A 22,046-nucleotide genomic window follows, 5' to 3' on the forward strand; every position below is an offset into this window, starting at 1 on the left:
CACAGCCATCACTTCACAGACCCGATAGTTGCTCAGTGCCTATAGACTTGACACGTTTTTTACCTAGGGGATTCTTTTTTTTTAATTCTTTTTCTCCCGTGTCTCCCAGAACAGCAGTTCCTTGAGTGTGTGGCATTGAAATCCATTGCTTTGTTAACAACTTTGGGAGATACTTTTAAAAACTCTTTTTTCCCCCCTCTCTTTTGTTTTCTTTGCCTTAAAAAAAGAAAGAAAGAAAGAAAAAAAAAAAAGATAGTCCTTTTGGGGGGAGGGGAGATGATCGTGCTGATGTGGAATAAGTGCTCCTGCTGTCTCCTCTTACTAGCCGCGGTCCTGATCGTGGAGAGCTCCCAGCTAGACAGCTCCAGCTCCAAGGTGAACTCCATCAAGTCCACCCTGATGGGGGAGGCTCCAACTCAGGCAACCAACAGATCTGCAGGCATCCACCAGGGACTGACGCTTGCTAGCAGTAAGAAGGGCAAAATGCTAAAGCAGATGGGAAAACCTCCCAAGCACTATCACCGGCAAGGAGAGGTAGGACATCGCTTCATTGCTCAAGTGTCTGTCCGTCTGCGTGCTATATGCAAATAATTGCTAGACCTCCCCTCACATTGTTTTCAAAGCTTTACTGTGTCAAATTAGTTAATTTGCTTCATCGGGGTTGTCTGGGACAATATCATCTCATAACTGGTGTTAAGAGCTGTGCAAGTGGGAGGTGGAATGTTTTAAACCTTTCATTTTTCTCTGTAGGATTAATAACTGATGGAAGAAAGAGTAATCTAAAAAAAATCTTGAGCATTTCTGTGTTTGACTCTTTCAAAAGGCTGCTAGAAGTAAAGGAAGAAATTTCTTGTTAACTCTCAGACACTAAATGAATTGAATTTGAATAGATGAGGAAAATTTGAGCATGAAGTGAAAACTGTGTTACAGCGGTGAAATAAACTTGGTTTTAAAAAATCATACCTAGCAAGTTGATCTCTGATGTCTTTCTCCATGGTGAGAATAAAAAAGCACACTGTCCCAGTGGTGTAGTTTAATGCACGTTCATTTGCTTAATCTGACAGAAAATAAATTCTAGGTTTCTTGTCCAGAATACGCTCCAGTGGTTGTGGAAGTTTTGTTTGGTTATGTCCAGCTGAGATAAGCAGGGAGTAACAGCCTTGAATATGATGTTTGAGTATAAGGAAGAAAGAAAAGGTTATAGAAACTTTATGAAAAAAAGACCCTGGCTTGCTTATGCAGTCTCCTTTCCTCTCCACCCCGCTTGGAAACTTGGAAGTCTGATAGAAAATGATCTTCGTTCAACTGTCTTTGTGGTAAACTATAAAGCAGCATTTTAAGCCATCAGTCCTCTACTTCCCGATCAAGTCTCAACTTGGATGTTATGGATGTTGCACATTGTCGTGTTGAAGGAGGTAGACTTCTTCAGAAAGTATAGATTTGATACTATTGGGTATTACTAGGACCTCCAAATACAGCTGCTTTTCATAAGCAACAAACTGTAGCAGCAAGGGAGCTGCCAACATTCAGCACTAAAAAGGCAAAATACTCAATGCCTGAAGGGTCTGCATCTTGCCTACATTTTCCTTAAAGCAGCAGAGAAGCTGCAAATTCAGGAAATCCACTGAATTTGCTAAAGTGTTACACATCAGCTTTCTAATAATTGGATGTTATCATTTGGTTTTGTGTGCCGGCGTAATAACAGTGGTGGTAGTTTTGGTTTTTGCGTGTGAGAAATTTGTTTTTAAACTCCTCCAAGTTTTCTTTCCCTAGCTACTCAATTGTTTTACAATTTACCCAGAATTTGGTCGCCTCTCCTTACCTCTGAGCAAAGTTTAGTAACAGATGCTGTGCTGAAGTTTCATATTACTAAAGTACTGTGCTTTTTCCTAGTGCACATTGTAGTAATTACTATGTTAAATCACCTTGAGGAAATACAGGAGCATGATATGCTTTCTTATATGTTCTCCTTGGGTTTTCTTTTGTTTTCCATGTATTCACAAAATGTCAGTGTATAGGACCCATTTTCCCACTGATTGTTACCTCAGTCTCATGAGTTTCAGTGCACATACTTGTGGGGCTGCGCTGTACAGCCCCAAACACGATATATAATTTTTGCCTTTTGGGGAAGTCTTGCCACCTTTCCCTATGTACAACATCCTTGATACTTCAATGTGCATTCAGCACAATGTTGAAAACAATTGATTATAATTCACCCAGTTCCTGGAAAACGAGTTGCACTGCCCACTGGTTGCATTTGCAAGATTTGCCCCTTACTTGCTAGCCGGGATTCTTTGCTGGGGACTTCTAGTTACTGGCATGAACTCACAAGGTACACTTCAAGTCAGAGACAACACTGTAAGTATCTGTAATGGTGCAAGAGGTGGCACACACGTTTAAGATGTCCTGTTTGTAGCGCAAGCAAAGACCCCTGAAGAATCAGTGACTTCGGCTCCCAGGGAGCAAAGCCCGACCTCCCGTCAAGGGCTGTCGGTGCTGATTTCACCCTCTCTCCTTTGGACTTGGTCCCCAGCTCCTGCACCGTCTCAAGCTGATGTAGTGGGTGAAAATGACTCAGATTTGCTACCAATAACTGTAGATGTTACTTTCAGCCATCTGCCTGAAGCAACACAATTAACATGTAATTACACTAAGAAGAAGAAAAGGAAAAAGAAAAAAAAAAGAAAAAAGAAAGAAAGAAAAAAAAAAAGTAGTTCCTTTTGTGATAGTGCTTTATCTTTGGCGATACTTCCAGTTGCAGAGTTGGTAAGCCGCTGTGTTTTTTAACAGTGGTGTCACATATCTCAACCAATTAAGCCATGACATTTTCATAATTTTTTTTTAAGTACCCTCTTATTAGGTTAGTACTTGATTTGTTTAGATTATGGGACTTTGTGCTGGAGTCTTGCATGTCATTTGCTGAAAGAACAGGCCTATGCTTTTCTTTCTAAAACAGTCTGTTGCATTAGTGGAATTTATAATGTGTTAAAAGCAGCAGTGCCTTTTATATCTTGGTAATATTAAATGGTGAGTTGAGTGTCTTGTTTACAACTAGGAAATAGTTTTAGTAAGGACCAACGATATGCAGCTTAAAGGAAAACTAATAGAATTTTGCTGTTGCAGTTGTGACAGCTCTGAGCTGTGCATTCAACTCTCTGCAGATACACATAGTGGAAATCAGAGAAGTCTCACCAAAACTGACGAAAGGACCATCAGCCAGCAACCTATTTACTTATTCAGCTTGGTAGACTAATATACTTTCAGAACATTTCTTTAATATGTTAATGTAACATTTTCAATTATGTTAATTCTCAGGACTAGGAGCAACTTGGGAGTTTTTAATCAGCAATAAATCAGCAGATACAATAGTTCATTGCTTATCTGGAGCGTTGATGTATTTCAGCTGGTAGTTACAATGTTTCTGCCCAGAAAGGGAAGATCCCGCACTCCTTTGTTAGGCAAAGTTCCAGTTCAAATTAATGGAAATACTCACATGAGCAAAGCAAGCTGATCCGGCTTGCCGGAGGGACTGGCGGGGCAAATGTGGATTTTAGTAAGACTTACGGTTTTATGTCTTTCTGAGGAATATTATTTATTTTCTGTTCCTATTCCCTTTACTGCCTTGGATCAGCAGAGAATGAGAAGCACTGACATGCTAAATTGGTGAGATTTCAGAGTCTTCACTGTTCTTCACTGTGACTCCTGTTTTCCCCTTTCTGCAAACTGTTAATGTATTCCCAACTTCACAGGGAATCGGAAAGTATCTACAGCATGTGCACAAGGGAAAAATATGCTCAGAAATATGACCGTACAGTACATGTTAGAGTACATTAGTTTTTGGGGGGTCACTGCTATATACTGTCTGCCATCAATTTGCTTTCAAAACTTGATTTAGAGAAATGGCTTCTAGGAACAGCTAACACCTCAGTGCTGTAGCCTCTCCAGGAAATTGTTCCGGACATATCATCTCTCTAAATAAATACGATACAGTGAATGGAGTCATAAATTAAAAAGGCCAGATTAGCAACGATGGTGGATTAATTTTTCTGCATGTTAGATACCGTTTCCATTGTGTGAGTGCTCTCGCTCAACTATAGGGATGCAACTTGAAAGGAAAAATCCCGTATTGTAGCTGTGATTGAAAGGCATAGCCATTCCATAGATTCCTGGATGATGGCTCTGTAGCATCTTTAATTCACTTTGCCATCTTTTTGTCTTCTTGCCTCTGGGTTATAGTCCCCTCTCTCCTCTGAGGCTTGTCCCCTCTGTCAGTGCTGGTGTTTGCACTCCTTCATGCCCTTCTGCCTTTAATGATCGGGTAGGCTGAGACCTACCAAACTTTATTTCCAGCCATTTTCCTTCTTTATAGGTTGCTATTATCTTCTGCCCTTTCCAAGTCCTGGCCAAAAGCTGTTCTTTCAGCTCTTTTCCCCAGCAAGTTGTGTGTCTCATTCCCTTTGCTACTGCGTAGCTGGTTGGGTTTGTGCTTCCTACTGGGACTATCCCTCCCATTTCCCCCATGCGCACGACGGGAACAGCAGCAATGAAGGGAAGAACTGGGATGGCCAAGAGAGGGGACTGGCACAACTGTGGGGTTGAATAAGAGATAATGAGGTCTGCAGAAAGGGAGAGAAGAGTAAGTGAAAAGCTGGGACAAGTTTTAACACTTCAGAGGCACAGTAGACCAATACCAGCTAAGCCTTTGTATTCCAAATGTACTCGGTTTAATTTTTTTTTTTTTTTTTTAAACTCTAGCACAGCTTGAGCTAAGAGGCTTGAGACCACAGAAGCCAAACCAAAAAGGCATTAATCCAAATGGCTAAGTTGACACTGATCTCATACCTATCAGCGCATGGACATACATGTGTTTCTTGAACAGGACGTAGTTACCCACAAGGACTTGCTAGAAAATGCTTGGATGATGCTTTGTAGCAAGTAAAACAGCATGAGATGTAGTAATTGACTGCAGTGCCCTGCGAATGTTACAATAAAATGTACCAAAGACACCAAAAATGTAACCACAATATCTTGAATAGCTAATAACCAAGACAGCATAAACTATTTCTCCATGGGATTAAAAATAAATTAATTACAATACCTAGAAATTACATCCAGCAACAGCTTTTTTTTTTTTTTTTAATTAAAAAAAAAACAGACTTGCTAAATCTGCAGAGGTCACTAGAGAATGTGTTCTTTGCTCTTGCTGTTTGCTGTTAGGAATCTGGGAGACATACTGGTTTACTGGCAGCAGTCTTGCTAAATAGCTGAGTGGCTTGTCTCTTGATTGTAAAAATGGGATGCAGAGTATTATCTCCTTCCTGGGTCATGCTTGGTGTCCCCTTCAATTTGTTATCATTATCTGACTTCTTAATATAGAGCAAAACCTCCTATAAAGTACCTTTACTACAAATATTTCCTATTAATGTTGCAACAATGCCTAGAAAACTTCCAGGGTTCTGACGTGTTATTGAGTGTGCAAATACTTAGGAAGAGTTAGTTGCTGTCTGGAAAGTTTGTCAGAGTCTAAGGACAACACAAAAGATGATGAAGCATGATTACATTTTGCTCTCAGAAAAATGAGTCTGATTAACTCATTATGTTTCATTAACTGATGCTTCGCAGATGCAAATATAGCACAAGTTTAATTTTGATTTTAATTATCTCAACACCGGATGTATCTTGCAAGCACTTCATATCTCATGGTTTGTCAGTTGAGCCTCTGGTCCTTTTACAGCTGTACTTACAAATGCCTCACCCTGGAAATACTGTTTAGGAGGAATTTAACTCTGCAAAGGAGGAGTCCCATGAAGCTCCTGCTTCTGTTTGTTTTTCAAGTATTGCTTTCCTCTTCAGGATTTGTCTATCTGAGAATTTTTTTAAGTATATCCAAACAAGTTTTATATATATGTAAAAATGCTAATTTGGAGAACACCTTCAAAGCAGAGACCTTCCCTTCCTGCTTGGGCTTGCAGAAGTCCCTGCCAAGCTCATGTTACCTGCACATGCCCACACTGGTCGTGGCTGGCAAGAGTCAGGGCACAGTGGGCCAGACATGGAGCCAGCAGACCCCATTTGGCCTGTTGTTGGCACGCGGCTTGTCACCGTGTTCTGCTCCAGTGCTGGGGAGCTTTGGGTCAGTATTGGCACTGCAGTTAGACATTTATGATAGATTTGAGGAGCTCAAGTTTGTATGATGCTACAGATGGCGAAGTAAACCAGATGGTGCCTCTCTGCTTTTCCTGCATTAGTAAAACTCCAAGTTTATTTAGAGGTGTGGGTGGGGATTTTTTTGTTGTGGTTTTTTGGTTGGTTGGTTGGTTTTGGGTTTTTTTGTTTGGTTGGTTTTTGGGTTTTTTTGAGAGAACTGAGGATAATTCTTTGGAAATCCTTGTCTTTCAGCGCTATGTTCTAGGCTGTGTTTCTGGTAACTTTAGGTTGAAACCAGCTTCTATAAGCTTCATATCCATGGATGTGAAATGCTATACAAAAGTGAAGAAGATCAGAAGGTTTGTTTTGTTACTTTTTAAAAATTTATTTTGCATGCAAAAGTCTTTCTTTTCATTAGAGAACATGAACATTCATCTCTTCTTTTTTGACCAAGTGTAGGATGTGCAATGACTGTATGTGTCCCCAAACTGTCACTTTTCTTCAGTACAATTTTGCCCTTTCTGATTGAAGGGCAGATATATTTTAATGGAAAATTTAATGAACACAGAGCAATTTTCAAATTGCAGTGAAATGTGACAATAGGAAATTTGTGGTACTTCCAAGTTCATTGCAGAATCCTTTGCTCTAGAACGAGCTACAGAAAGTAGCGTTAGAGAGAGAGAGAGATGGCATAAAAGGATACATATGGTCATACTAAATGACCAAAGCACAGCAGTTTTCAAATAAAATTACAAATTTTGTTCATCTTGGTTACAGTTTTCTTGGGATCGGCCCTAAATCCATCCATGATTTATACATTTGTGTTCACACAAGCAGAACTTGAGTTATGAAAATGAATGGCTATAAACAAACAGTGGGAATGTGGGGTTCGCTCATTATAGCAGCTGTTTTGTTCTCACTAAAGGAAGGACCAGGGCAATGCTACAAAAAAGCAAAAAAAGTTTCAGAGTTGTTTTTTCCCCCCTCAAAGCACATAAGCACACTGTTCAGCCCCTTGGGACTTTCTTAAAGCTAAGCTTTGATATGATTGAATTTTCATATGCACAGTAATGAATCTTGGAGACATGCATGTTGCACATATGTAGTGCAAATGGCACTGGTTTAGCATTTTTAGCAGTAAGCGAAGGTGGACTGTTCTGCACATGCTCGGGAATGAGGTGTTGCTTCACTCTGTAAGCCCTCTGCCTCATTCTCTGTGCATCATGTAAGTGTGAACCAGGCTGTGCATGCTTTTAAAAGCATATTTATCGGTCCAGTGAAAGAGAGGACAGGGTTCAGTTCTACGTGTTTTGGCAGCTTGCGTTGAGTGAAGCAGTGACTTGCTGTCGGTGTGATCTCTTCCCTGAAAGTCTGAAATGCCTAAAGCGGAGATCTCTTAAAAGGAACTGCAAACAGAATATGTTTATGTTGCAGCAGGAAACTTTTATTCTTGGAATCTCATTCTTAACTAGAACAGCATCAGGGAAAGTAATGCATCTGATGGGAGAAAAGCTCCTTTGTTTTCCCTTTTGCACAGAGCAAGGTAGTTTCCACAATTGTATCTTTTGCCACGTGTTCCTACAGAAAATGGTGCACTTCTTGACAGCCTGCAAAGATCCTAAAGCTGGACATTTTGCTGTAAAGCAAGGTCTTTGGAAGCGGGGGAGAGAACTGTATGTAAAACCACTAACAAAAATGCAAAATGCTAAGCCTAACTAATCTGGTTGGCGTTAACTTAGTTCAATTCATTTTCAGAGGTATCAGAAAGATTTAGACTATGTCAAAAAAAAAAAAAAAAGGTACTGACAGATGTGCTACCATCTTGTATTTAACCTTTTTACTTTCATATGGCTTTCTCCCTTCCTTTTGGTTTGGTGGGGGTTTTTGGGTTTTTTGTTTGTTTGTTTTGTTTTGTTTGTTTTTGTTTTTTTCCAGCAAAACTCTAGCATTTCATGAAGTACAGCCATGGTACTCTGGATGGCCAGTGTCAGGTATTCATGGCAACTCAAAAGAAGCTGTAGCAATCTAGGTCCTGTGTTTAATTGGGTCTTGGGTCCCATCTCAAATAGCTTAAGTTGTTTTCCGAAGTCACTACTGAAAATATATTGAAAAACATATTGAAAATCTATTTATTTTGGGCTTCCCATTGCTGCAAGTTCTAAGGAATACTCCACCTGCCACCTGCTCTTACAGCTAGATTTACTGGTGTGCCTGAGTGCTTTCCCTGATTTTCTTACCGTGGGTGTGTTCATGTGGAGTATAACACAGAGGTGCTTTGGCTTGTATGGTCTCTGTTCAGGGTGGGGTTTTATAGAGCATGGGTTTAAAAGGAGAACAACCTCTGTCCAATATGACATAGAGCTGCAAGCAAGAGATGGTGTTAGGGAGCCTTGGGCTTGGCAGACAGTTTCTCTTTGCAGTGTGTCTTCAGTAGCAGCTGAGTGAAAAATGGCCAAATGAAGCTTCTGTTGGCCTGACCTGGCAGGGCTAATACAGTTTGCAGAACTTGCCGTGTTTCTTTGTTTCTTCTCTTTTGGCTTGAAAATGAGAAAGCAGAGCCTGCCTCTCATCTAGTTCATTGTGAATTTCCTGGGAGGCTCAGGATCCTGCTTTTTATCTTAAAAAAGAAAAGTTTGTGTTTCTCTCTACCTTGTGGGGCATTAGGTTGTCCAGGACACAGAGACTGAGCTGGGAGTCTCCTACTTCTCCTCTTTGGTAGGAGGAGTACTGGGTGGATACCTACTTTCTTTTGCAAATATCATCTCTCCTGTCATTCTTCAGGCAGGAGGGAAGGAGAGAGGAGATGTCAAATGGCCATTTCCTCTTTCAGAGGTAGACAGGACCATGGCATTCCTTACCAAAGAAAGAGTTACAAATTGTGATTAAATAGTTAACATATAGCTTTGACATAGAGAGAGACCATATGGTGAGTAACATGAAGGGATAACTATAATGGAATGAGCAGAAGGGAAGAAAAAGCTGGCTACTACCCTGTCTTTGCATCAGGGAACAGGGTGACTGTTTGGCAGGATAGAGAAGGTGGCATGGCTGGTGTGTGTTATCTGATTATAAATTCATGAGCGTTTACAGAGATAAACAACCTAGCATCATTAGTCTTCTCTTTGTGGGGGGTTTATCTCATTAACTACCTGGGATGATGGGAGCCAACAAGTAAACATGAAGACTGTTTCACATATTTAGCATAGCCCGAAAATTTTACCAGACTTGTCATTCTTAAATTTCAGTTTGTCATCCACTCAGGTAATAATAATGATACCATCTGACCCACATAACCAACCACATGCAATAATGTGTGAGCTGAACACTATGGGATTGCCCAGCAAAGTTGTTCTTCCAGACCTTCTCAGTTCCTGTTATGCCCAGCAAAGCTAAATTTGCAATGTATATTATTCATAACCAAGCAGTTCAACTAACTCCTGTGGTGGGGAGAGAGAGTGGGTGTGGGTCAGAATTGAAGAATGGAAATCCTGGGAGCTGTGGAAAGACTGGGAAACCAGGAGGTTACCATCCTCTCTCCACACCTTCTTCAAGGTGGAGCCAAGTGTTGATGCTGCATCATGTGTTGTCTTAGGGGTCATGAGGAAAACTGTCTATCTGTCTGTTAGGCTTAAAAGTCTACTTTATATTTTGGTGGAGGGGCTAAACCACTTAGCTGCATAAAATGTTTTTTGTAATTGTTTGAATAAATACAGGGTTTTTAAAATGCTTTTCTGGAATGCTTGTAAACTTCTGTGCTTGGTTTTGTCCCTGTTGCTATCTTACAGACATCCCACTCCTCGCCAAGGAAATGGCTTTTTAACAAGAAGAATCCTCTGGAAATTACTTTCTGAGGGGGTCCTTGCCACAGCAGCTGCAACAAATTGCAACTGAACTTCAGTCCCAAATGGTTTTTATTGCTAAAAGGATAAGTGACCAAGTGAATACTTGTATTATAGCTTCACGACAGTTTATTAAGTATTAAATTGTAGTGTGTGGTGGTGTCTAACCAGAAGATTAAGGTTTTCTCTGCGGAGGGAAATTTCTCTCAGACTTTGTACCAGTGCTTAAGCTGAAAGAGTCTGGGAAAGTCTTGCTGATCCCAAACTGTCCTGTGGTTTGGCCAACTTAGGGTTTTCCTTCCACTGAGACCTCGGTGCCGGGGCCCAGCTAGCGATGTCAGCGCAAGCAGAGTATAACCAGCACGAGGCAGCTGAAAAGAGAAGTCACGGCACTGCAGTCTAATGCGTGCTGATCCGCTCCCCACTGTGTAAACCAGTCTCCAGGGGGTATTTTCTGAGCAAGTTCTGAGTAGCAGCATAGCTTTAACATAGCTCAGATTATGCTAATTGGGAAGCATTTTTGGGACAATTTTACAAATAAGCAACACGGAGCCCAGGGAGGTCAAGGAAGGATGGAGCAAAACCTTGGGATGGTACAGGCTGCTTCCTTATGTCTTTGAGCAGGGTTTGCCAGCTAGAAAGGAGTCGCAGGTCTGCTTGCCTTCCACTCAGCCTCTCTGCTCCAACCTTGGGGCCAGTAGGGAGGATAAGGAAAACTCTGTCCCTTCATTTCTCTAGAGAAGTGACTAGAATGGGAAAGAAGATACATCTTTTATTATGTGGGAAATAGGAGGTTCTACGTTTTGGTATTGCACAAACATATATAAAACGTGCTAAGTAGTGCAAAATTTTCTAAGGATTTCAGATGTAGGAACTCAGGCTTCCTTAGCTTACGTGTTTGTCTATATGCATATGAAAATCTTGGTTTAATTATTATCTAAACAACAGTGGTAGATAGAGCTAAATTATAAATTAAAAGGCATTATTGTTATTATTACTATTGAAAATGCAAGAGCTTTTTTTATCTTTGGATTTCACTGGAAGTATAGAAGAAACAGCTGGCTGGACCACTGAAGGGGGACAGTTACTGGGTGGTTGGAAGTTTGAGTTTAAAAGTCCAAGTTTCATGTTTAGTTTTTCCCTGCTTGCTTTCCTGATTTGCCAAACTGGGAAGCACATATTTGTCCCTGTGCTTGACAGGGATTTTGGATGGCTTCTTTAGAAAACATTTGTAAAATGTTTAAAGGTCTTCATGCATGGAGACGCCTGATAGGCAAAAGATGTTAATTTAAAATGCAAGTGGGGATTTCTGTTATTGGTGCACTTCAATGAACTAGGTTATGGAGGGTTTAAATATCAGAGAGCAAAACTAGAGACACCCCTCTGTCCCTGGGAAAGCAGATTTCTAATGAGCCTTCCCCAGGCATGCTGACCTTACTGTCACTGCTGTAGGTTTGGGATTTGGGTTTGGTTCTGTTCATCACAGTTGCAAGGATGATGCCTTTTCTTAAACACTGTCCTCTTAAGTTATCAGTGAGGGATAGATAAGAGAGTCTTTATTACAAGCACACATGTGCACTGCAGGTGTGAAGGGAACTCATAAACTGTTTATGAGCGCACAAAGCCCCACGAACAAAGAGGGCAGAAAAGAATGTTGTCATTTTAAGGAAAAATATGTTTTAAGGCCCTGTTAAAAATAAAGCCAAAAAGGAATAGCAAATGGGCTGCAGATTGTCTGTGTAACAGGGATTAGCACTGTGAAAATCTTTCATTTTTCTGAACAGGCATGTACCGCAGACAGGCCCAGCTAGCCGAGATACCATTCAACGCTGGAGGGGGTTATCCACTTTCAGACTCTTGTCTCACTGAGTTATCCACAAAATCCCCCTCCAATAGGAACAAACAGTTGAAGAGTAGGATAACACTGTTAACTCTGCTATAACAATGTCTTAACTCTGCTTTAAAGGTTTGAGATGAGCAGAAACCAGTGTGTATGTTGTATGAACAGGTACGACAGCAGTGTATGAGTTCCAGGTCTGGGGTGCAGTTGTCACTCTTGAATTTGGTGGGACCGAAGCCTATTTTACAGCTAAAGTGTCAGAATGGAAGGGTCAAGGATGGGGAAAATGAGACAGTACCTGTTATATTCTATAACAGCCACATGATGATATCTTCACTTGTTCAGGAACAGCTTTCAGGTCCACCAAGGGGAACATCCGCAATGGTGGCGACAATTCAGTACCCAAAGAAGTGATGTAACTCACTCCCCTCCAGCACTGTTTCCCAGCAGATGCACCAAAAAAATGTGGCCACAGATGCAAGCTCATGCTGCCAAGAAATGTCACACTTTGGCTCCTTACTCTGCAAAATGTGTTGTCTCATTGCCCATCTTATCCAAGAGGTGCAATGCACTTCTGCGCAGAAAGCCATCTCAAAGGTTAGGCCTTGTTTATAGATAGGACGAATTTGAAGGGTATTTATGTACCTAAGTCCCGGAATGTTTTCAGTGAGAATTAGGTTCTGCATGCCTTTAAGGGAGCAGGGTCATGGCCTTTTCCACACAGGAGAGAAATTCAGCTCAGAGGAAATAATCCATCTGAGACTCCCTTGCTGCAAAGCATGCTCAGCGAGAAGGAGCTCTCTTGTCTTTCCTCACCTATGTAAGAGAGTCAGAATTTGGTCATCAGAATAATTTGTTATAATTATTATTACAGAAAAAGATAAATCGGAATAATTTACATTGTCCCTTCAATGATGAAATAATGATATGAAAGTTAGGTGATGGATCTCTATCTAACGTACCAGACACAGTTCCTCTGGCCTTTCTGTACAGGTTTTGGTCCCCATCCAGAGTAACCCTTTTCTTAAAGCAGTGTAGTTTTTTCATGGTAAAACTGGACAAGGATGCAGAGATGTTGCAAGCAGAGCTGTAGCGTTTCTTTTTAATGAGCCTCTTCCTGACCCACCCTATGTAAAGCAGTTGACACATCATGTGCTGTGCAGCTGGGATGGCTACCCTGGCACATATATCTGACACATGAACGTATTGACTTTGGCCTTTTGGAAGCACTGGACCCATGCTGTTCTCCAGAGATGTGCCTAAGTCATTTCCCAGATACTGTGGATACAGTGGCGGTAGAGCAAAAGCTGAAGTGGAATTCACTAATTCAGATTTAGCTGATTCTGTGAAAACAGATTGCACAACAGAGACTGACACTCAGTTTCTGGATTTGATTTCCTCTCTTTCCCTGGTTTGACCTCCAGAGCTCCTGCTGGCTATTGGTCAGTATTTGGGTCTCAAGTTGTAGAGTTTGTGTTGGGGGGTGGGGGTGCGTTTGGGTTTTTTGGGTTTGTTGTTTTTTGGGGTTTTTTTTTTAATGCAAGACTTTTGCTATGTAGCACTTTAACTTTGCATTCTACCTGTTGACTCAAGGGCAGACTAGTTTCTGTGAGATACCAACTCGAAGGGCTGCTTAGGTGATGCAGGGTTGAATTTCAGCCAGGGTGATCCATGCTGCTGAAATAGCATGAGCAGACATGATCAGCCAGGAACACAGTTCGTGCACTGTCGGTAATACAACACATGTCTGTGTTACCGCAGGACAGGGAGCTCTGCTGCTCCTGGTGCTGTTGACTTCATTGGAAGTCTTTGTGCTTGTATGCTTTGACCACTTGTTAGGAAAATTTCACACTGCTTTTACTTTCGATCCCCTTCTGTCCTAAATGACTCTATTGGCAGGAAATTAATTTAAACGGTAGCTACTAGAAGACATTTTGTGAACATTTGCTTCTTCTAAAGTTTATTTTCACAGTATGTTTCACCTGAATATTTTCCAGAACAAAAAACCTCAAATGCTCTCCTGTCCTTGATAACATGTGCGAGGCTGAGGCTTCCTGCTTCCTTCCAGCCTGCCTCACAAAACACTCTCTTTTAATACTCAGCCTTAATTGTATTTGTAAAGATAATATTAAGGTTAATATTTCAAAATGCCACTCTTTTACCAAGCTAATGACAGATCAAAATCAAACGACACCATTTCTGGCAAGTAATTTACCGCTGCTATTCAAATACTTGTGTAAACGGAGCTGTAGCTCAAGTACAAAAACTTTGAAGAAACTGAATTGCCAAGGGATAACCCATTTCATAACTGATTAGTGTAACTAATAGATCAGTAGACAGGAAAAAACAAGCAGGACTAAATAGCCAGCTTTTACAAAGCAGGGAGGCTCTAAACAAAGCTTCACACAAACCTTTTAGAGATTGATGCTGTTCCACTTATTGGTAAATTGTCTGGAAAACGGGGGACTAGTGAGGCACAGAAGGTTTTAATGAAATGTATTCAGAACAGTAAGAACTTAAATGGACCACAAAGAGTTGCAGTAAATGTCAGTGTGCTGAGCATCTGAGAAATAAAACCTGCAGGTAAAATTCCATTTCTATAGGTATAAAGCAATGTACATGACATAATGTGATGGCAGTTAGGCAGATACAGTGATAACTTGTAAATTAGAGTCACTTTAGCTATCAGTAATGGGGAAGCAGCAGCAGAGATAAAAATTAAATATTAAAAAAACCCCAAGCAGAATATCAGGAATGGAGAACAAAACAGAGGGCATTTTTACACTACTTCTAAGTTCATGGTGCTGCATAACTGTTAAAAGGATATAGAAGCAGTCAAGATTAGATGGGGGAGGAGGACAGCAGGGATGATCAGAGCAGCAGAACTGCTTTAGCAAAGGAGAAATGAAACAGGACGCAATGCCCCAGTTTGGAAAAGGGATGCCCATGGGAGAACAGGACAGAGTGATATAAAATAATGTAGGGTGAGGAAAAGGTGAGTGGGGAGCAATCACTCAGTATTTGCCCTAGAAGAAGAGCCAAGAGCAGACAGTGTGAAATTATCAGACAGCCAGGAATTACTTTTTCTTATTGCACTGATAGGTACCAAACACAGTGCTAAAACTTCCAGCTTCAGATGTGTCTAAGCTGCTGTTGGCTGAAGCTGGGAGAATGTAGCTGGGAGAAATCCTTCTGTACTTGCCTATTTTCTTACTCCTTGGAGTATTTGCAACTAGCGGGACACTGGCCTGACCACTTTGCTGTGATACATTATGTACTTCTGTAGTTTATCAATAACTTATTATTTTTATCAACAGAATAAATCAACATCAATTTATATTTTATCAGTATCATAAATAACCCAGCTTGTTACCTCAATTTATCAGGAAACTTAAGCATATGTGGTTCAAAGTAAGCATTCATATTGTCTTGTTTATCTCACTTAGGATGTGCATATATAAATATTTGTCAGGCATATATTTACATACTTTACTGGACTCGACCTTTGGGTTTATGACAGTGGGCACTGATTTTCATATCCTCTCCAATGCCTATTGAAATCAGCGTGAATAGTCCCACAAACTTCAGTTTGGGTTTGTTATCCAGACAGACTTCTAGACTACGTGCTAAATATTCCAAAGAGATTGCTGCAGCAAATGGAAAACATGACTATAATGAAAAGGAAATGGAAAAACGAAGAAATAGACAAAGAGGCTTAGGACAGATTTACAAAGTATGTAGCACGCACAAGTTGGGAGAGACTTTTCAAAGAATTTTGCTACCATTTAGTCAGCTATGGAAGTAAATACTCTCACAAAACGGTCAGATTTTCAAGTCATTCATCACTCGGAATGAAGGTTTTTGGTTTGGGGAACTCTTTTTTCTTTCTTTTGTTGCTTCCTCAAGCTCTTTTGTGTTCATGAATAAATTCTTCCCTCCCAAATTATCATTAAACATAGGGCTGAGTATCTTCATACTTTATAGAAACTTCATAAATACATCCTGTAATTTTGTAGTGAGCTTCTATGCTAAATTCTGTATAACTCAGTGAATTGACTTAAATTTGCCTTCAGGATCCACCTTCTTTTTTCTGCTTAGATCTCTCAGCCCTTCTGTATACACAGTTGTCTTTGAAGGCAGAGTTTGCCTTAGACAAGGCCAGCAAACCTGGACCCGACAGCAGAGTGTCACTTCCTCATGAACTCATGACAGAAGCAGTCAATACTTCCTCCCGCCTCTTGGTGAAGTGTTTTCTAAGCTGATGCAAATACGCAACTCGGGAAAAGTGACATTTTTCTCCTTTAAATATACTCTGTATTTCAGTGATGCATTAATACAACACTTTACTAGTGCAAATTATATTTATAATTTCTGATGTTAGAATGGCCTTACAGTTTTCTGAAAAGTCTGAGGTTTCCAAAGTTGCTACAGTTTTGATGGAAACTACTCTCACGCCAGGGAAGTACAGGGTTGGTTGGCTCCATCTACAAATAGATACAGACAGCAGAGGGGAAAGAGCAACTCAGGATTACAGTCAAACCCGAGGGTCTCTTACTTTATCTTTCAAATCTATTTGACCAGAGATTTTAGGGAGCCTAAATAAAAGTCATGGTGTTACAAGTGCTGGGGGGGTGTCTTTCCCCACTTTCACCAGATCTCCCTCTGCATCACACAAAAGTGGGAATTTGCACAGTCTAAAAATATTGTGTTCCCTCCGCTGCTCCCCCTAGCTGCAGTCTCCAGTTACCAGCTCTGATTTAATGAATATTGTTAGTATTAAAAAAAAATTTTTAAACCCCTCCTTTGACTCACCCATGAGCGGAAGCCTATAATTTTTAGTCTAATGTTTGGTCTGCTGAGTCATCAGTTATGCTAAACTTTTACGGCATTGATTCCAAAAGTTTGTCATTGTATGCCATCTGAATTTCCCCATCATGTGGAAATGCTGCCCTCTGAAACACCTATATGATATTTTAAGGAACTCAAAACATTTGGAAGATAATAACTTAAATCCAAACATTTACACAATGGGAAGTAGAGTATTTTCAGAGAATAAAGATACAGATGAAATTAATACAGAGAGGTGTTAAATGTCATAAAGTTTAATACGAAGTACACAGGCTGAAAATGATAGCTTAAATCAATATTCCTTTAACCAGTAGTTTTTCTAAACTTGCCTTAGAAATATTTGTTTTTAAAAGATGCATACCTAACATATTTTCTACTTTTGGAACTCCATTTTTTGACAAAATATTCTGGCTCCAGAATTCCTGGAAACATCAGAACTTAGTGCTTAAGAGGAAGCAGAAAAAAAATGTAATGGAAACTGCAAAATTTCACTGGGACTGCTCCATTTTCCCATAAAAATTCTTGGAATAAAAAGCTGCTTTTTTCTTTTTAATCCTTCAATGAAAAAAATGTGCTGTATTCACAATTTGTACAGATTCTAAGCAGACTATCACAATTTATTGCGGATAGGAAAAGTATTTGCTTTGGGAACCTGCATTTGCTCTTGAATCGGCAGGTTACTGCTGCATTCATTTTCCATCCTTCTCGGCTTTCAAGCTTGCTCATCCATCTCTTTGCGATATTATACAGTTCAGTTTAGTAAACTCTTGAGTGTATAGAAATCTAAGTTCCCAGGACTCTGAATTAGACTGGAACTCAATTCATCTAACAGACTTCTGAAACTGGGGCTGTAATTCCCAGTTCATTTAGATACTTAACGATCATTTAACCTCCTGTCTGTATTCATACTTGCTGACTCTTTGCTTTTTAGGCAGTAGAAGTCAGTCAACCTTCAGATCAGAAGCATGTGGTGCCCCTCCAGCAGACAAACATTTTCCACCAACATTTTGAAGAGAATAAAAATCTAAATAAATAACCCCCAAGGTTGAAAAGAGCCTATTCACCAAACATTGGTAAAGTAATTCCACAGGAAAAATAAATGTTCAGCAAAGTGATCTTTCATTTGAAAATTGGATCCAGATTTTACAAACTGAGAAGGGTGAACAACTGTGTCAAATGCAGGGCAATGCAGTTTGTCTACACAGTGTGTTGCCACAAGGTACTAATGTTCTGCTTATGGAGAAGTGCAATCTGGGCAAAAAGTAAACAGTTTATTTATCAGCAAACTGTTGAAATCATGGTACCGTGAACGCTATCCCTCATGTAGTATATACAATTCATGTATATGTACCATCTCCCAGCTAGTTCAGAATGATACAATTCAGGACAGATTAATCTGGCAACACATTTTGAAAATGAAGGTTTCTGTTCTTTGAAGAAAGATGGTAAAATTACTATGTCCAGAAGGCAACAAAAGTAGAGCACAAAATGAGACTTTCAGGAAAATCAAGCATTCCGTTCCCTGTTTATCTCTTGTTCTAACATGGTTGTTCCTTAGTTAAATTCATCATTATTGCCTTTATATTCTCCTTTCACAAGGGAAAGAATTCACTTCTACCATGGAGCTAAGTTTAGTAGTAGTAGTAGTATGTTATCCAAGCACGGAGGAAAGTAAAGTAGTGTAGGGACTTAATGGCCAGTTATCCTATTAAAATGCAGTGTTATAACTCTGCTGCCTCTTCAAGCAGCCATGCATATTTGAAATCCAAGGTTCTTTTTCTGAAAAGAAAAATCTAAGCTATTATAACTTGGAAAACGTCATTCTCCCTGAATTGCACTGATTTTATTCCACCTGTACAAGTCCTCTGAATTGAAAGGACATTTCAGCAATACAATACTTGTAAGTCTGTGGTATTTGTAAGAGCTAATTCCAAAACCTTTGTGCTCCAGGCTAAGGTGAATTTGTGCTGCAGTCAACTTAGCAAGTGATTGGTCAAGCTATGCAGAAAGACTTTCAGAAGGTTAACTAAAGCATTTCTACCTTTAAAATCCTTTCAGGATTTTAGCCAATGACGTAATTTTAGGGATGGTATAGTAAGGAGAATGTCTCTGGCTTTCTCACTGTAATAGCATACCCTAATTTGGACCTGTATATTATCTTTTACATTATATCTGACATATATCTGCACACATATGTGTATATACACTAAGACTATTTGTGGTATGTGGATTAAGCAGGAAAGTTATAATTTATTTTCTGTTTTTTACCAATACTTTGATGTTATTAGACCTGCTTTTGCAATCTCTAGTACCAGGAAAAGGAGAAATGTCATAAAATAACATTTTCTTGCGAAGTTTTGATAAAGACACAAACACTTCAGTTCTTGTTAGGGGGAAAAAAACTTCTAGAAATTAGAACTCTTCAAAACTAAATTATTCACGACTCATTATTCAGTCTTATTCACTGCTCAAAGCATAGCAAATTTCCTTTTCTAAATACCTTTTGAAGATAAGTTTGAAGTTTGGAATTAAACTAAAATTACTGTTATACAGGTTTCTTTAAAGATGGTGTAATGTGCTTTCATGTGTATTGTTTTCCAGTGTTTACATTTGGTCAGTTCACAAACGGGATGAGGATGATTTTATCTGTTGGAGATGAAACCTTTCCTGGGATCAGGCTGTGCACTTTTTCTGTTTCACTCATCACCAAAATTCTTTTAATCAAGAATTTTGCTGGTGATGCACATGCTAAAAGAGATTTCAGTTGCTTTAGCTGGATTAAGAGAAGTGATAAATGGAGGGAGATATTTACCGTATTAAGGAAATTCAGAAACCAGCTGGTTCTAGAAGGATCTGATGGGACAATTTAACATAATCCCTTACTTCAGCAACCTGATTTCAGGTGGAAAGACTAATTAAGAGGTTTTGTAGCACAAAAACTACTGTTCCTTATGTTAAAAAAAACCCTGTGACAACAGTTGGGCTTTTCATCTTGGAAGCACTTTGTTGTTAGCATGACGCCAAGGAGAAAAACTGATATTTGCCATCCTCTTTCCCATAATACTTTTGTCTTGCCATCTCCCCCAGTTTTGTGGGCTGGGCTTGTCTTGCTTCTGTAAGGTGGAGTTCGTTCTGTACTATCTTCAAAGCAATGGGCACCTTTTAATTTTCTTTTGTCGTAGTGACAGGGCTTCAAGTGGAGGGATACTTACATGGGACTCATTGGAGAACAGGGCATTCTCTCTGCAGTAAGACTTTGAGGAAAACCAGAAACACTAAAAGAATTTCCTGAGCACTGTTGAATCAGCATATGATTTCTATAGAATTGCAGCTCATCACACTGCCTCCTGTTTTAGAGGCATGCTAATACAGGTGAGACTGAAGATGGCTAAAATATATATACTCTGCCCCAAAGCCCGTTGAAGTTAGCCTAGTGTCAACTGATTTCAACTTGCAGGGACCACTTTGACTTTGACTAAGGTATCCCAAAAGATATAACCACAGTAATAACAAAGGTATCATTGCTCTCGTATAGCTATGCAAGAAATAGGGAATGTGAAGTAGAATTTAACTGCTTGGTGCAACTTGACATATTCCTGAGGAAATTGGTGGGAGATTGCCAATTTCCACCAACAGAAAATCTGGCGCTGCAAATAACTTTATCTTCTTTTAATTTCTATTGTTCTTGAACTACAATGCCACAAAACAAACTTTCATTAACTGTTTCCTCATCTAAGTGTGTGTCTTGGCGTATCTGACACAGAATAGTAGTTAGGGGTGTCAGCCAGCCTTCAATGTCTGTTTTTGTAAAATTGTGTCAGTTGAAATTGCCCATGCAAATATGTGTTGTCTTTGTCCTACTCCTCAGCTTTGGAGCTAAGTTTTAAAACATGGCTATAATGCTTGGCTGCTTGTATTAGGTCTGTTAGCTGGTGTTGTTTCTGTCTCACATTCATCATGAGAACACATTGGGAAACACAGTTGTTGGTTATATAGAATTATTTCTAAACAACTTCCTACGTGGTAAGGTAAGGATGGGATGATAAAATAAGGAAATGTCCATTTGACATGTGATGTTGTGACTCACTGGGTAAAACTATTTGTGTGGTGTGACATCAGATTTTCAAACTACATCAAGGAGATATTTATCAACACTGCTGGTTTCTTGTGGCACTGAGAAAAGAATAAATAAGTGTAAAGGAACAGCTTTTTAATATTCTTCTAGGAGAATTGAAATCCCATATTTTTCAACAACGTGAATGCGGCTACATTTGAACGCTAAACCAGAAAGGTTTATAGTGCATATGGTACCTATTTGCATTTTTTAAATGTCTAATTTCTGCTGTGGAAATGGAAGCCAGCTTGAGTTATTTATTGTGGGATGCAGAAGGAAATCGCGACCCTTTGCAGGGACACGTTAGAATCCCTGCACCATTCAGCCAGTTTTCTCCTGTCACACCTACTTAAATTTTCAAAAAGACGCTTTAATGTATTGAGTGTGCTCTGGATCATACTAGTTCCTGAGCGCTTATGACAGCTTTCAGAGATTGCTGGTGGCTCCCAGTAGATTGTAATTCTAGAAACAGGAGCCTGATGCTAAGCATCACCACCTGTTCTCCATTATTTTTCTTCAGAAGAAAACAATGCAAGGATAAGATTACATACTAATGGAACCCATTTTCACTAAATAGGTACACTTGGTCACATGTAATTTGGTGGCCCATAAAAGAAAAAAAGAAAATAGTAAGCTGTTTTCAAAAGGGAGAAGCAAATAAAACTTAAATGAAGAGTTTCCTAACTACGTTAACTAAACCAAATTCTTACATGGCAGGTATGCCAGTATTATTACATATACATATGCAGTATGTAAGTACATACAGATCCCTTGTTGGAATAGCTGTGTTTTCAATTTGATTTGTTGACATATCCTAAAAGACTTTGGACCTCATTCAGTTCTTTGTAAATCCACTACAGAGCTAGATTTGAACCCTTCTGGCATTTACACTGGAATTCCTATTTCCACTTTGCTTAGAACAATGCAGGTCTTGTCAGTAACTGAGGTTCCTCTGCTGCCTCTCAGTAGAATAAAATCATATATAACATTATTATAAAAATACTTGCAAATTATGTAGTTGTTTGCTATATTCTGTTATGATTTGCTATATGCCAGCACGGTCCCATGTTGTATCTCTGCCATACATTCATGTGACATATATCTAGATAAGTGAAGGAATTTTAAAAATGAAATAATCAGTGCATCTCTGTATAGGTTTTAGCATGTGCATGTGGTATGGGTAGGACGTACATTTTTGAAGCATGAAAGCATTAGTATGTCTCCTCTTGAAATCCTGAACGTAGAATTCATATAGAAT

General features: G+C 39.6%; 1 protein-coding gene across 1 annotated transcript in view; it reads left to right on the forward strand.

Annotated features, from left to right (window-relative positions):
• Positions 1-276: 276 nt before the first annotated feature.
• The window catches only part of DKK2 (dickkopf Wnt signaling pathway inhibitor 2), a 40,914-nt gene continuing 19,144 nt past the window's right edge, over positions 277-22,046 (forward strand). Inside the window, exon 1 of the mRNA XM_009483710.1 lies at positions 277-490. Within this exon, the coding sequence (XP_009481985.1) occupies positions 277-490 (214 nt within the window). The remainder of the gene's footprint in view (positions 491-22,046) is intronic.

This window comes from Pelecanus crispus, chromosome 4 (genome assembly GCF_030463565.1).
Source record: "Pelecanus crispus isolate bPelCri1 chromosome 4, bPelCri1.pri, whole genome shotgun sequence".
NCBI lineage: Eukaryota > Metazoa > Chordata > Aves > Pelecaniformes > Pelecanidae > Pelecanus > Pelecanus crispus.